At 40.7% G+C, this 15179-nt stretch overlaps 1 protein-coding gene across 4 annotated transcripts in view; it reads right to left on the bottom strand.

Annotated features, from left to right (window-relative positions):
- PRTG (protogenin) overlaps nt 1-8693 on the bottom strand; it is a 118609-nt gene extending 109916 nt beyond the window's left edge. For 2 of the 4 annotated variants that reach the window (XM_006920565.2, XM_025038844.1), the window contains exons 1-2: nt 6952-8692; nt 4468-4770 (exon numbers count right to left, since the gene is read on the bottom strand). In XM_006920565.2, the coding sequence (XP_006920627.1) occupies nt 4468-4770; nt 6952-7057 (409 nt within the window). In that variant the 5' untranslated portion in view covers nt 7058-8692. Of the gene's footprint in view, nt 1-4467; nt 4771-6231 lie in introns of all 4 variants that reach the window. The other 2 variants (XM_025038843.1, XM_025038845.1) reach the window with 2 other exon arrangements.
- Between the last annotated feature and the right edge of the window lie 6486 nt (nt 8694-15179).

The raw sequence follows: 15179 nt of genomic DNA, 5'->3' as shown, positions 1-15179 counted from the left end.
AATATAATCGTGTGTGTTTGTATATATAATCTTGAAGCAAATTATAATTCTACCCCTCAGTGAATCCTTGTTTTTTTAAAAAATAAAAAAATACAACAACTTTGAAAAAACAGTGAGATAGTATTACACATTTCTGAAAATGAGAAACGATCCTAATTAGGGCAAAGTGAGAAAAACTGGTCCCATCACCCAGTGATTATCAGGTACCTAATAAATCTTTTAAGTAGACAGACTCTAAGAATCTTCAGGTGTTATTGTAAATACAACTGTAGAACTATATGCGCTTTTACTTCCTTGAGTCAGCTCAGGCAATTTTAAGATGGTCAATTTTTTCAATTTTTAATTTAAACATATATTTTTGAGCCATACCCCCTCTCTTTAAAGATGATTTTTTCTTGGATCTCACGATGCATCATCTGAACCTTACCTACAGGCAGATTGATATAAATATCTCAGTTTTGTCTTATTTTTCCAAAATAAAATGACTTCTACTTTTTGTGTTAGCACTCCTGAATTAGGGCAGGTAACTTAACAGCTTGATTTGAAGTGAAAATGCACAGAGGTAAAAGATGCTATCCTTTACAGGGTGTACAAATCTCAACAAAACGTACAATGTAGCAAGATCTTGGTTCCAGGATCATTAGTAAAACCCAAAATCTAGGCTAATAGTCTCATAGTTCTTATCTTTCTCTTTTCAATAGACCACCTACTCTCTTTCTTAACATGACTCTTTAAATATTTTCAATATATTTTAACTTTTCATTTTAAGATCAACTTTAGGCTATAATTTATGTATTACTCTTTAAGAGAGAAACCACACTCACAAGACAGTCTTTCATTAACTCATATACACACATACAAAAAACCCTCAAGTTTAATCTCAATTTAAACTGAAGTAATAAAAATTTTATTCATGGGGAAAAAAAATCAATATCCTTTTAAAGGAAACGACTATTGCTATGTAAAGTTATAGAAATGGACCCCTCCTCCACCCCAACAACTTTATGGATGCCAAAACTAACCTCAAAATTTTGGTGAAAAAAAAATTCCATCATAAAGTTACAATAATTCCTATGGTCTTCCAGCTACAAATGCTCACTTAAAAAATTATTTTTCACCCAAGCGAACAGTCCTGAAAAACTTAAGAAATATAAGCCAGCTTTATGTTCTCTTTCCTTCTATCCTATGACTTCAATTTCCACCTTTTAAGGAAAAGAAATAAACAACTAGCTTCCTGTTCAATCACTAGCTTACAGCCAGTCCTTTACACATCACAGAACACAACTCCCCTCCTCCTTTACTTCTCTCAAATGTCTCTTATCTTAATTTAAACTTGTTGAAATATGAGACTGTTTTTACCACACTAATGCTTTGCTATGAAATTTATCTTACTTATTTCAACATTAAGAATGCAAGAAACGTCAAGATGTCCATAGATTATTTCTTACTCCTAAGACATTTAAATTATTTACATAGTGAAGACTTAGCGTCCATAAAAGTGAAAATTTGATTTGCCAAAAGCATAAAATACTAAAATTTATAGGAAACAGTTTAATCTGCTATTCTTACTATTGTATACAACTAGAAAAAGGGCCTCCCACATCACTCCCCTTTCTATTCCAATTACATGAAAATGTAAAACAGCTAAAATAGCTATCAATAAAAAAGATTACCTTTTCTAAAAAAACCTAAATATTACTTTAACCCTATACTTTCCTTTAAAAATGGGATGCCTTAGAAAAACTAAGTTGGACAAATTCTTTTGTGCTTGGATGAACAACAGGAAAGCAAAGCCTCCAGGCCTTTGGGGAGGAACCTTGTCCCCTAAGCAGGCTCTGATGTGCTTGGGAGATAAGGCTCCATGGTGACACTTAAGGAAAGGCCTGTTCACATTTGAATTTCTGCATTCCTCAAGAACAATTCATGGCAATAACTAACTTTGCAGAAGAGCTACATGAAAGCTTTGGCCAATGAATGAGGGTCATCTGCTCTTTATCACAAGGGTAAACCTCATCCTGGCCAGTTTCTAACCTTTTAACCTTGTGAATTCCTAATTTACACATGAATAATGGAATTCTTGCCTAGAGTGCAACTTTCAGCTTCTAGTTCCTAAGTTTAGAAACCAAGACTTGATCGCTTGTGTGTTAAAAATCTAAAACTTGCACAGATTAAAGTTTTAGATTTCCAGGTGCTGTATTATTACACTTCTGAACCAAAAGATATGCTTGCTGACAACATCTTTGACCAGAAAGTAAAAAGAACATAATTGCACCCTGCTGCTATCAATAACTAGGAGAGAACCAGCTTAAGACAAAAAAAAAAAAAAACCACCGCACAACAGAATGTCCACTTAATGCCTATTCATCTTCCTGTTTAATATGTATTACATCTTTACCCTGAACACAGCATAAAGTCATTTAAGCCTGTATCATTGGACACTGCTTCTTAGATATCAGAACTAACTTTGTGAATTCAGACTCTCTGAGAAATCTCATACTTCTAAAGAAAAATCTAAACATTTATTTTAAATCTATAACACTGAATCCAATTGCTTAGCTAAAAAAAAAAAAATGTGTACATATGAAAAGTGTGGTCCCTATGACTACAGTGGATATTTAATAGCAAAGCAATGTTCTACATAGTTTCACTGGAAAGTTTTTTATACTTAAAATATGAAAACTACTTCATTACAAGAGTCTTCAAAATGATTCACATCTAATTAAATATTTATTGTTAATTTTTATAAAGATACAAAAATGTACAGACAATACTAACATTTATTTCACTGTTACTAACATTTGTTACACTGTTCAGACTATTTATTAAATCTGAAAGCTTTGTGTGCTTTCAAAGTAGTTCTGGATGCCCTAGAATCCTGTCAGGCTTCCAAGGAGGTCCTGGAAATAACGTGTGGTCATGACAAATGCTTCATCTTTTCAAAGCCCATCATCCCCTCCACCTTTCCATCTTGCCCCTCCCCTCTCCAACAAGGTAATATCAATTACAGTTCCTGGGTATAAAAACCTAAGATTCCTCAAACCCAAAGAAGTGAAATAATTACAACTCACCGAAACAATTCTACATTAGACAAAAATTAAGTAAAGAGAACATACGTATAAAAAGCAGTACTGCACAGAAAAAACACTACTCAACAAGAATAAAAACGACTATTGGCCAATGACTACAGCAAGAAAAAATAAAGTTTAGCAGAAATTCTCTCAGGTTTATGCTATTCTTGGGGGGAAGAGAGTTAGAATTGAAAACTTGCCTATTTTTCTGACATTTATATATATTTATATATATATAAATCTTTGTTTATAATTTATTTTCTATAATTAATCATTACTGTAAATATAAAATAAATTGCTAATATGAGGGTGACATAAATATGGCCATGGACTATTACAATAAAGTCACCTAGGAAACTCCTGCCAATTGCTTCCTGAATTTCAACTGTGTAGACTTTAAAGAAACTGTTTCCTAAAGATTCACCTTTATCTCAAGAGCTCCCTCTTCCTAGCGTTTATCTTGTAAATGACAGACTTGTAGATATAGTACAAAATCTATCTTTTTGTGGATCAACAAAAGCATGTAGCTAGGATGCCTGCGAAACTATTTCTAAGACAGTTTTGTGTTTTGTTTTAAAAATTTAAATGGTCTGTGGTAATGTTGAGTGCTGCACTGTGAGTTTGATCACCTAAAGAAGTGGAAAGCCTCAGTGGGGACAAAGAGTTCCCTATCTCCCCTAGGCCCATCTTTACACTCAACAGCCATCAGGTCTACCATCAAGCAATGGATCACGTGGACAAATGGTTGATCGGATCGGGATGTTAATACAAAAGAAATCATTAGACAGCAAACTTTAAGACAACTGGAAAAAAGTGGGCAGATCTGGTTTAAGTCCATTAGGCATAATATGGAAATGGCCTTAATCTCTTTCTCTCCCAGCAGGAAAAGACTAGGAACACTTCAAAGGCTTGAGAGTTACTGACCAATGCCCTCTCTTACAATTAAAAGCAACATGGGTGATCTTAAAGGAATCAGAGAAATGGAAGGTTGGTCTATAAGAAAGATTTAGCACTCAAGGGCCATCTACAAAGCAGAAAGATACACTGTGGTTTTAAATTTTTAATTACTAATTTACAAAAGATGAAATTTTAGAACAACTATTGGTGTGTTGGCCAAACTTTTATACTCAACTCTTCTCATAGTGTGAAACAATTAAATTTATATAAAGCCACCTCTACAGGTTTTGGTGTTCTAAACCTAATTTCACTTTTGTTCTCAATCACTCATTCAATTTATTTTTCTCAGATTTTTCTGCATACCTTAGTTAGCATCTAATATCTGCAGGAAAATTCTTAATGTTTGTGTGATTTCTTAGGGCTAGTTATAAATGAAGCAAAAAGTCATCAGAATGTAGCAACGAAAAATGTCAGATAATCAAGAACTTAAATAAACACTTACTTGATAAGGTAAGATGAGCTTTTTGACTAAGAATGGCTCCGTATTTGTTCATTGCCAAACACTGATAAAATCCTTCATCAGACTGTTCCCCTCGCTTGCCTTCCATCTCACTGATGTATAAAGAGCCATTAGACAGAACCTGGATCCGTTTATTTTCAGACACTTTTGCTCCATTTTTCAACCATGTGACCTTAATGGGAACTTCTCCATGAGCCTGGCAATCTAACACAACTGGCTCCTTTCTTGTGACAGTTACATCCTGTGGTTCTTTTATAAAAAACAGTTCACTAAAGCAACACACTCCTATAAGGAAAAAGGAGAAAAGGCATATCCAGAATTATAGGTATAAATACATTTCTTAACATATAATTGTAAAACATATTCAGGGTGTAATAAAATAAGTTTAACAAACCATATTAGTTAATTCACAAACATCTTAATAGACCAATCTAAGTTTCCGCGAACCTTTCTAACAAATCAGAGAAATCACCTTTGTACAACATCTACACTAAAAGCATAGGGAAGATGTCAATAATTTCTATGCCTTGTAAGAATTCTGTTCTCAAGTTTCTTGCTAGTTTCAAAATCATCAGGAGAACTCATGAGCACAAGCTGTTTGCTACTTTTACAAGCTTGTCAAAAAAGATCTTGAACAGAGTAAGTCGTAAAAGTCTAATTTTACAAGAAATCATTAGCAAAATTCCAAGTCTGTGAACAAGCAAGTTTATTTCCTTGTCCCTTGAAGTGTTTTTGGAACCCTTGGCACCTACTCCTTTGGGAAGCGCATTTATCTTTTGTGACAAATTACAAGTTTGCATTTTTATATCTGCCTTTTTATAGCAAGGACTGTCTCCTCTCTTTGAAAGAGACCCATTTACTTAATTTCTGCAGAGTCAGGTAGGTATTTAAAGGACAAAGAGTTGACTTTGAAAAGTTGGTAACTCTTGCTGCTTGTACTCGGTGGGTGATCGGATTAGGAAACTTTTATTTCATTTTTTTAGAGCTGCCAACCGTTGGAAAAAATGCGTGACTAATTGGTCCTTACTGTCTAATAGGGATAGGAGATTGCTTAATCAACCAGTACACATTTTTATCAGAGCAGAGGAAGGGCTTTATCCTAAGCATACACATCGCCCCCGGTCTCCGCCAGGATAAAGCATCCGTTGACCACCTAATACCCTGTGTCACCTCCTGCATTTAGCGCAAAGGCCAGCCAAAGTCTTGCATATTGATTGGGGCCCAGTGGAGTGTTAGGGATTTGGAGGAAAACATTTCATCTTTCTTCTGACTGTTTTGAATCCGTGATTACAAATCCCCGGGACTGGTCTCTGTCTCTCATCAAGGCAGGTCCCCCATAACCTCACACGCTAGTCACGCTCCCACGCCCGGGCTGACGACTTCTAATGTATGCCCAGGGCGACGCGAGCGACCCTAACAGCCTCGCACTGGGAGGACAACTCCGGAAGGCGCCCATTGTGTTTCCGAGTCACATCTGACTTTGATCCTTTTCTCATGCTAACAGAAAACTAACTCCTCCAGAAAAAAAGAAATCCCAGGGTTTGTAACCTGTAAATAAATAAACCCATTCCCCTGAACACCCTCTCCACCACCAACAACCACATCCTCTTCACATTTTTTATCTTTTTGAGGATAAACCAACACGGATGAAAAGCAAAATTAGTTCATCCAAGTTTGCGCAAGGCTAACCTGGAGTTGAGAGGAATCTTCAGATTCGTACACACCTCAGGCCCTGCCCCAAAATACCTGGCTGCGAGAAATAAATCCTATTTAGATGCCTTCCTTCTCAGCTTCGGGTACCTTTCTCCCTCCTCTCCCGGGCACGAATCCGCCACGCAACTTCCAACTCTCTTCTCTCCAATTCCACCCCTCCTGTCTCCTCCTTGCTCCAAGAAAGTTGGGGGGCGGGGACCAGGGGTGCCGACCTGGGCGCTGAGTTCACCTACCCTCTCCCCCGCCCTCGAACGTGGGGGAACCCCAACTGCAAACCCGGGAAGCCGCGCAGAATCGCCGCGCCCCCTGCGTGGTGAGGCTGCCACTAAGGAAACAATATAAATAAAGCCACGTGCGGCCGCAGCAGCCCCGGCGGGCGGGCAGCGTGGAGCAGTAGCTGGCCACAGAGGCCAGGACGCGGCCGGAGGGCGGACAATGGCGCGGGGAGAAAAGGGCGAGAGTGGACAGCAGGCGTCCGGGCCCTGCATCCTGCGGCCGGGGGAGCGCAGCGGAGAGAGGCAGACTCTGGGAGAGGTGCCCACAGTCCTGCCCGTGCTCCTGCAGCGCCGGCGGGCCAGTCGTGCCTCCAGCAGCCGCTCCCGACTAGCTGCAAGGAGGGGACAGTGACCGGTGGTCAGCGCCACCGAGGAGGACCCCAGCCCCCCACACACAACACGCACCCCCTGCGTTTCCTCTCTCCCCAGCCCACTCGCGCCGCTCAAGCCCCACAAACGCAGAAGAAAGCGCGCCCACCTGGAACCGAGCCGAGGAGCAGCAGGAGCAGGAGCAGGAGCGCGCGGAGCAGCAGCAGCATCCCTGGCGGCCGCGGCCGGGCGAGGGGTCGCAGAGAAGGCGCCATTCAGCGGGGCTGCGCGGGCATGCTCTCCGGCCGCCCAGCAGCCGCTGTCCGCCTGCCGTCCCCCGCCTCCGCAGCCCCCAGCGCCGCGGCTGGACACGCACCGCCTGGGCTTCCCGCTCGGGCACCCGCGTGGCGTGGCGTGGCGCGGGGCGGCCGGCCCTGGACTCTGAGGTTGCGGCGAGGCCGGCGCACGGACACCCGCTCCAAGGAGGCGGGGGGCCCCGAGAGTCCGGCCTGGGGGCGGAGTGAGGCGGTGGCTGGAGGAGGCGGGGGCGGCGGAGTGGACAGCACCGCTGCTGCCGGCCTGGGGACTACTTTCTACATCTGGCCCCTGGTCTGGGGACCGCGAGGTCGGCGCGGCCGGCGGAGGGAGACGCTGGGAGGGGGCCCGGTGGCGGCCGGGTCGCGGCCCCCGGGGTGGGGGAGGACGGGCCCCCGCCGGACAATGCACCTGGGGGTCAAGCCCCGGCTGAGGGTCTCTGGCCCGCGTCCCCGCCCCCTCTGCTTCCCCGCCACCGTCGAGGACAGAGCCACAAAGGCCGAGCCTCCCGGCCCAGCCTGCCCCCGGGGCCCCTCTCCCGCCGGCTTGTTTAGGATTCGGGCAAGGAGGAGGCGGGGTGGGGAGGGATGGTGTTGAGAGACGTGGAAAGGCCGGAGACTTCTCCCCTGATGGCCCCTGCCCATCCCCCTCCTTCCCTCACACGCTGAGGCCCTGTGGAGGGAACACTATTTCCCACTTCAGAGATTTATCAGCGGGACTGGAGTGATCAGCCCCACATTTGGGGACAGCTCTTATCCTCCTTGCCTCCATCAGATGCAGCACTGGCCTAAAAGCATCTCCGGAAGAGTGCCTTGAAATGAACAATTACCTTTTGGGGAGACGGTTTATCATCTCTTCTCAAGTTAGTGAAGTTCCATAAGTCGTGAGAACTTTGCACACAAAAGGCCCTGTCTTAAGAGTTGAGGGGGACATTAGGAGATTTCTACATAATCTGAGCTTGCTCTGGGGGACTGGGCTTTGATAGACTACCTGGTTAGAAGTCGAAGTGACTAGGAAAGACACAAATGTGAATTTGTTCACATCGCTTAAAATTAAGGATAACAAGAGGAGTTAAAAGGTACATTAACAAATGTAATCAGATGGCTAAAGATGTGTTGATCATAGAGAGCTTTACATGTGGATTAGCATTTGCTAATCCCAAACTAAATCTATGGCACATGATGAAGGCATAGGCTAAAATCTAACTTTAATGAAAAGTGCTGACAGAACTCTAGCTTTCGTCACTAAGACATCAACACATTGTCTTTGGCATGTTTCAAAAAAACTTATGAAAAAAAGGGGATGGGGAAATCAACAATTTTAGAATATCTGTGGAGAGGGCAGCGCTACCCTCCCTAAAAGCTTGCTGTAATAAAGATCGGCCTACTTAACAATTTCCATTTAATTTCGTGTAAGACAGTGAAACCCTTGGCTACATTACCTCCAAAACCTTAACATTTACATGAATTTGAACTATTTCAGAGCATCAGAATAAATGTTTGTGGAAAGGGAACATATTTAGAAGTAATAAAATGAAACATTTACAAGGATGTTTTAAATATCCGATAAATCACATTTACACAAAATGATATTCCTATCTGCCCCTAAACTAGATTTTTTTTTTTTTATCGTATGACATTCTACCTCTTGACTCCCCCTTCTCCAGCTTCTTTTCAATCGACTCTAAGAGCTAATATTTCCTGGATAAGAATTGCTAATAAGATGCTCTTAATGCTCTCTTTCTTGAATAAATAGAAGAATAAAAGCGGGGGGGGGGGTCGGGCGGGGGGGGAGAAGCGAAAAAGCAAGGGAAGGACTTTTTTTCACTGCCACTTTGCCTTTTCTTTAACATTTCAATTAATCACAGGAGACTTTGATTATAAAATGGCTTTGGACCTTGAATTGCAGTGAAGAACATGGCATTGCATCTAATATAAAATAATATACATAATATATGTCATACATATATAATGTCATGTGATTAAACAACCCTATCGAACTTTTCTGCTATATTCTGTCCCACTTGAGCAGCAATAAACTTACTCTGATAATATAATTATACCATATATAATTTGCAGTATACCCAAGGTCACTAATTAGTAAGTGTTAACTGGGAAACAATCCATATCTTCTGATATGTGTTTTGCTTTTTGTACTATACGATCCTTTCTGTTCTTAATTTAAACTTGCCTTTTTTCTTTTTCTTTTTTTCCTTTCTTTCCTTTTTTTTTTTAAATACCTATTCCTGTTGGCTTCAGAAGTAATAACCTACTTTAAATAACACAGTACATGTCTTCTGAGACAGTTACACTTTCTTACATGTGTAATACTTGTGTGATGTGATGTACTAGACTGCGTAAGCTACTTCACAGTGTGTTGCCCCACAGCTTTCAGCACAATACCTTGCATATAGTAAGGTAACCACTGCAGTGGTTAAGAGCATGGGTTTTGATGTATGACTGACCAATTTTAGTGTTACATAGACAAATTATTCATACTCTCAAAAAGTCATCTATTTAATGGAAGTAAGTCTAATATCAATGGCTTCTGTGTTATAAAGCATGGAAAGTACCTAGTGCATAGCTTTATAAATAGTTGCCATTATTTAGTAAGTAAATATTCCCAATAATGACAAATCTTTGTTCTTTTGGAGTGGGCTTAATTTTGAAATATTCGAGTTTTTAAGAGTCAACTCTGATTAATTGGTTTGGTGATTACGATGGTGGCAACTCTAATGACTTCTTTGATAATTCCTAAGCTGGTCCTGAAAGGTAGAAGTGCCTAGGTGTTCAACCTCCTAAAGCTACCTCCTTGAAGAATGAATCTCATTGAGATAAAGAACTACCAAAGCCCTGTTTTGCTTTCATATTCTAAACAAGGACAATTATTTTCAGCCTGAAAAAAATTGAGCCTCTAGCACTGAAATCTGAGGGTAGATTTTTAAAGAAAGGAAGCAGTTTTCTTTAAATAAATTCAAGTCTCTGGCCCGACTTTGGGAGGAAAGAAATCACATCACTTTACCCATCAATTATGGAGCTGTACCAAATGATCAAATCCTCTGGCCTCAAGATCTGGCTCGATGGAATCACAGGACCATTGGTATATGTTTACAAATTATAGAGAATGATAAAACAGCAAAAGTTTGGTTGTTTAATTTTTCATTCAAAAAAATTTATTGAGATCCTACTATGTTGGTTAGACAGCCAGGCCCTGAATGAGGATCACATGCTATGATCTTCACGTGATTTCAGAAATCACTCACTGATGAGCTTAATATTTGCCATCAGAAACAGTCTGAAGTGGGTGGTAACTCTTCATGAGATTGTAAAATGGTGCAGCTGCTATTGGAAACCATATCGAAGGCCCTCAAAAAAATAAAAATAGAACTATGATATGATCCAGTAATCATACTTCTGGGTACATGACCAAAAGAATTGAAAATCGGATCTTGAAGAGATATTTGCACATCCACGTTGATTGCAACATTATTGACAATAGCCAAGATGTGGAAGCAACCTAAATTTCCATCAACAGCTGAATGGGTAAGAAAATGTGATTATATATGTGTGTGTGTGTATACACATGTACATACACGATATATACATACACATATATATGATGGAATATTATTCAGACCTCCAAAAGAAAGAAGTCTCGTCATATGCTGCAACTTGGATGAAACTTGAGGACATTATGCTAAGTGAAATAAGCCAATCACAAAAAGACAATGCATGATTCCACTGATATGAGGTATCTAAAGTAATCAAACTTATAGAAACAGAAAGTAGAATGGTAGTTGCCCAGGGACTGAAGGGAGGAAGAAACGAGGAGTTGTGGTTCAATGGGTATGGAGCCTCAGTTATGCAAGATGAAAAAATTTTAGAGATCTGTTGTACAATAACGTGGATATAATTCATAATACGTACTGTACACTTAAAATTGTTACGAGTAAATTTACATTATGTATTTTTTACTACAATAAATAAAAAGCAGGTTGTAGATTCATAGGAAAGGTAGTGATGACAATGATGGGGCAGAAGCCTATGTTTGCTAAGAATACCATAGATCAGGGTAGGTCAAGGAAAATGGAAAAACAAAACATTTTGATTTCAATAGGACATTCGACCACCCACATCTCATGATATTCTTATGAGGAAATGTTGATTGAATGTTAAAAGGATTATGCGAAATAATCTTTGATTGCAGCATCTACTCACTCCCACTCCGGGGCTCCATGTTGCCAAGTTTTTCTCTGAAATCTTTTCAAAATCTGTTCTCCACTCAGTTTTTCTTGCCATTGCCCATGTTCCAGTTCTCAGGACTTCTCACCTGAGCCATGGTATTAAAATGGACCCTCAATATACTTCCCAAAAATCTTCCAGTCTTTCCATGCTCCAATTCATTCTTATTGTTACTACCAGCTTAATTTGCCTGTGATCAAGTTTGTTTTCTGATCAAAAAATTTTCACTGCCCCCTCAATTGCCTGTAAAATGTTGAAGTGTTCATTAAACAACAAACTCCTTCATCTGAACGGCTCCCTAATCTGGCCCCAATCTACCATTTCAAATTTATAGTCAATCTTTTCCTGTGCATATTCAACACGCAGGCCAAGGTAAACAATCCAGTGATTTCCCAGCAGCACTTGAATTGTCCTAACTCTGAGCTCTCCCCTAAGCCTAGAATACTTTCCTTAGCCTTCACCCCAATACTGTAATTGAGACCCTTCAAATTTTACCTATATTTTCAGAGGCAGCACAGATGTTATTTTGTCTGAAACCTTACAGAATTTTTGTAGCACATAACTTATGCGTATTTTATCACTAGCATTTTAAGGGCACAAATCATATCTGACTCATCTGTGTGATCCTCACAATGAGAAGGACACGACCTTTCAATTAAGAGGGACTGAATATATATTTGTTGGCTGACAACATAATGAATTACTATACAGAAATACTGATTAAATAGATGGAAAACAATTGGGAGAGAGTTCTCTGCTAGAGCACTGCAAAGTCCTGTACTTGGAGGAGATCTTGTCTCTTCTACATTTATTGTCACCGGTTTGAATTAAAATACAGAGGACATATTTATCTGAATTTGCTTGTAACACAATGCATAACTAATAGGTTGCATAATAGAAAGTGAATTTTTTCCACCTCTGGTAGTTGTCTAGGATGGTACATACTAAGAAGAAAGGTCCTGGGGACTCTTCAAGTGAGGATTTGTTACTAATACACAATTTTCAAGAGAAAAGAAGAGAGTCAAGAAACAGGAGGCAGAAGTAACTCGGCAGGCACCAGAATGGAAGGGATCATTCTGGGGCAGGAAAAGGGAAGTGATCAAGGGTTTGTAGCAGAAGAGAGCACAGGACTTTTAGAACTGAGACCAAGCACTGGGTGTCCCTTTGGATATATGCCAGCAATGGGAAGAGTCTTATAGGAACTGCTGAGCACTGGCACATTCCCTCATTCAACAAACTACTGAGTATCCAGTGTACTGTATCCAGTATTCCAGGCACTGACAGATATTGCAGATACAGTTATAAGAAAATTATGTAGATACTGAATATTGCAATAAGGTCTGCAATGTGCAGGATAATTTGAAAACAGAGCTTAAGGATCAATTTATACTCCTACAGTGGGGTAAAATGGGAAGGAAGCATGTTACCAAGAATGAAGGGTCTAAGATTTTACCCTGTTTACAGGCTAACAGGTCAACCTGCCACCATTTTATGGATACTGGTAGAGGACATGAAACTCCTGTGACAGAGATGAAGGACAGTTTATCATTCATGACAATAGCAGTAGCCAGAGTACCAGCAATTTTTCATCAGTTCTCTAAGCCTCAAATCCCACAGGGCAGCACAAAGAGGGCCAGATGTCAACTGCACGTACAGTGGGTTGCATTACAGGAGAGGAACCCTAAGCTTAAGGAACTTCGGTCTTTTATGATGGGCAGTTAGCATGCCTACCCTTTGCTCCAGAGGGAAACACTATATCTCCTCTGGCTATTTACTATACAAACACCCTTGAAGAGATAGTCCAGAACAGAATACAGCTGGTGCCTCTCTTGCGAGGTATGCAAAAATGTGAGAGAATCACAAAGAACTGTCTTCCAGCATGTGCTTCACAGTGGAGCTGATATCTGTGGCGAATCTTGGGGGCAAATAGAAGTTTTCTAGTTGGACTTGATCGGGGTTAGCCTTCCAGAGAGAACAGTATAAATCCAGCATTGCAGTATGAAAGATCAAGGTATATTCAAGAAACTGTACAGCTGGAGTACAGGTCACATCGATGAGTGGAGGGAAAGGGGACAGGACCATGTCAACATAGGCCTCATGCTATGCTAAGGAGTTTTACCTCCTCCTTGGGGCCATGGTTTCCCCAAGGTCGCCCTTAGGATAGGTTGCCTGTGGTGTACTCTTTGCTATGTGCCCTGTGCCAGGGGTTTCAGCATTTTTATTTCATTCAGTTCTCACAACCAGATAGGCTAGGCATTACTATCCCCATTTTACAGATGAGTTGAGGGTCAGCGAGTTAAAGAGCTTAATCTTGTTCGCACAGCAGATACATGACAAAAGCATAATTCTCCAAGTCTACTTGACTCAGAGTTCTTAGAACTCTTAGGATTTCTTAGAACTCTGAGTGTCTTGCGAAACATAGAAGAAAGAGGAGTGATAGCTAGAGGCAAACATACAGAACTACTGACAAATTCTAACGTGACAATTTGTATTAGCCAAGAGTCGTTTCTATATTTCTTGTGCTCTGAAATAACACTACTCACTGGATCTTGCTGGCACATTCTCCATTCTCTTATCAAAATCTACTTGCAGCTGCCCCCTTTTTTCTGCTTTGCATGGACCAGTGAACCACAGACAACTGGTACAGCTGGGCTGTGTGATGGGTGAGAAACATCTCTCTTGTTTATCAAAGAGCATAGAAATTAACTGAGATAAACATAAACTCCTGTTTTTGTTGTTGTTAATTTAATTGCATTTGATGGACAGGAGTCAGAGTTGGGCAGGGGGAAACCTGAATTATCTACAGTTTTTGAGAAAAAGACCTGCAGATATTGATCACATCTGAGGTAACAATGTGTGTAGTTGCAATCATGCTAATGCAAACCTTTGCTGTGTTTACAGATGGGTGTTGTGCAGAACAAGGAAAGTGTAGTCTCACTATATGCCACTTTGGTCATACTAGGTCTAGCATATTATATTCATCTCTGAATTCCACATTTTAAAAGGCAAGTCTAGAATGCAGGCAGAGAATAACCAAGAGGGTAACATGTTTGGAAGACAAAATAATAATATAGGCAATAGCGATAACTAATCCATTCTACAGAGGAGGACACAGGCTTCGAGAGGTTAAGAAACTTTCTTAGGGTCATACGACCAGTAAATGATGAGGCAGAATGCAAATCTGGGCTTGTCTGATCTATGCTTTATTGCTTCATGTGTGTTTGTTTCCTTAACTACACCAAGAGTGGCTTTGTCATTGGATTCATATTAGTCTTTGATCGTGTTCAAAAGTCTATAGTAGACAGGATTTAATGTCAACTGAACTTTTATTTCAGGGATTCTACTGCAAATGCATCCAAGAAATAACAACCCGTTATCCCATCTTCCAAACCATTCCACTGCAGACTTCCTGGCCACTGAAGAGGTACGTGCTCTTACTCATGCTCTGTTTGGTGGATGAGAAAAGGAGAAAGTGATGGTGTGGGGAGGGAATGCTGTGTACTAACATACTGTCCCCAACACCTCCATGCTTCATTAGAGGCACTCCAGGGGTCTAAAGGGACTTCAGCACTCTATTTCTAGACACACCTATGCTAAGCTTTTATTTAGTACATTCATAAATCTTTTATGACTGTCTTCAAATAGTGCACCATGCCTCAACACCTTTACATAGCACCTAGCGAAGTGCTTTGCACACAATGGACCAGCGGGTCCCCCAAATTTTTGAAGGGAGGAAGAAACTGCTTTTCACTTTGTTCCCTGATTAATGGAGTGGTGCTGACAGTCTATGTATAATCCATGATTGGTATGTGTGTGGTGGGGCTGATGTGGAAGTAGGGAA

This window comes from Pteropus alecto, unplaced genomic scaffold (assembly GCF_000325575.1).
Source record: "Pteropus alecto unplaced genomic scaffold, ASM32557v1 scaffold86, whole genome shotgun sequence".
In the NCBI taxonomy this organism is placed as follows: domain Eukaryota; kingdom Metazoa; phylum Chordata; class Mammalia; order Chiroptera; family Pteropodidae; genus Pteropus; species Pteropus alecto.
Note: the sequence above shows the minus strand (reverse complement) of the source record. Positions and strands in the feature narration are given on the sequence as shown.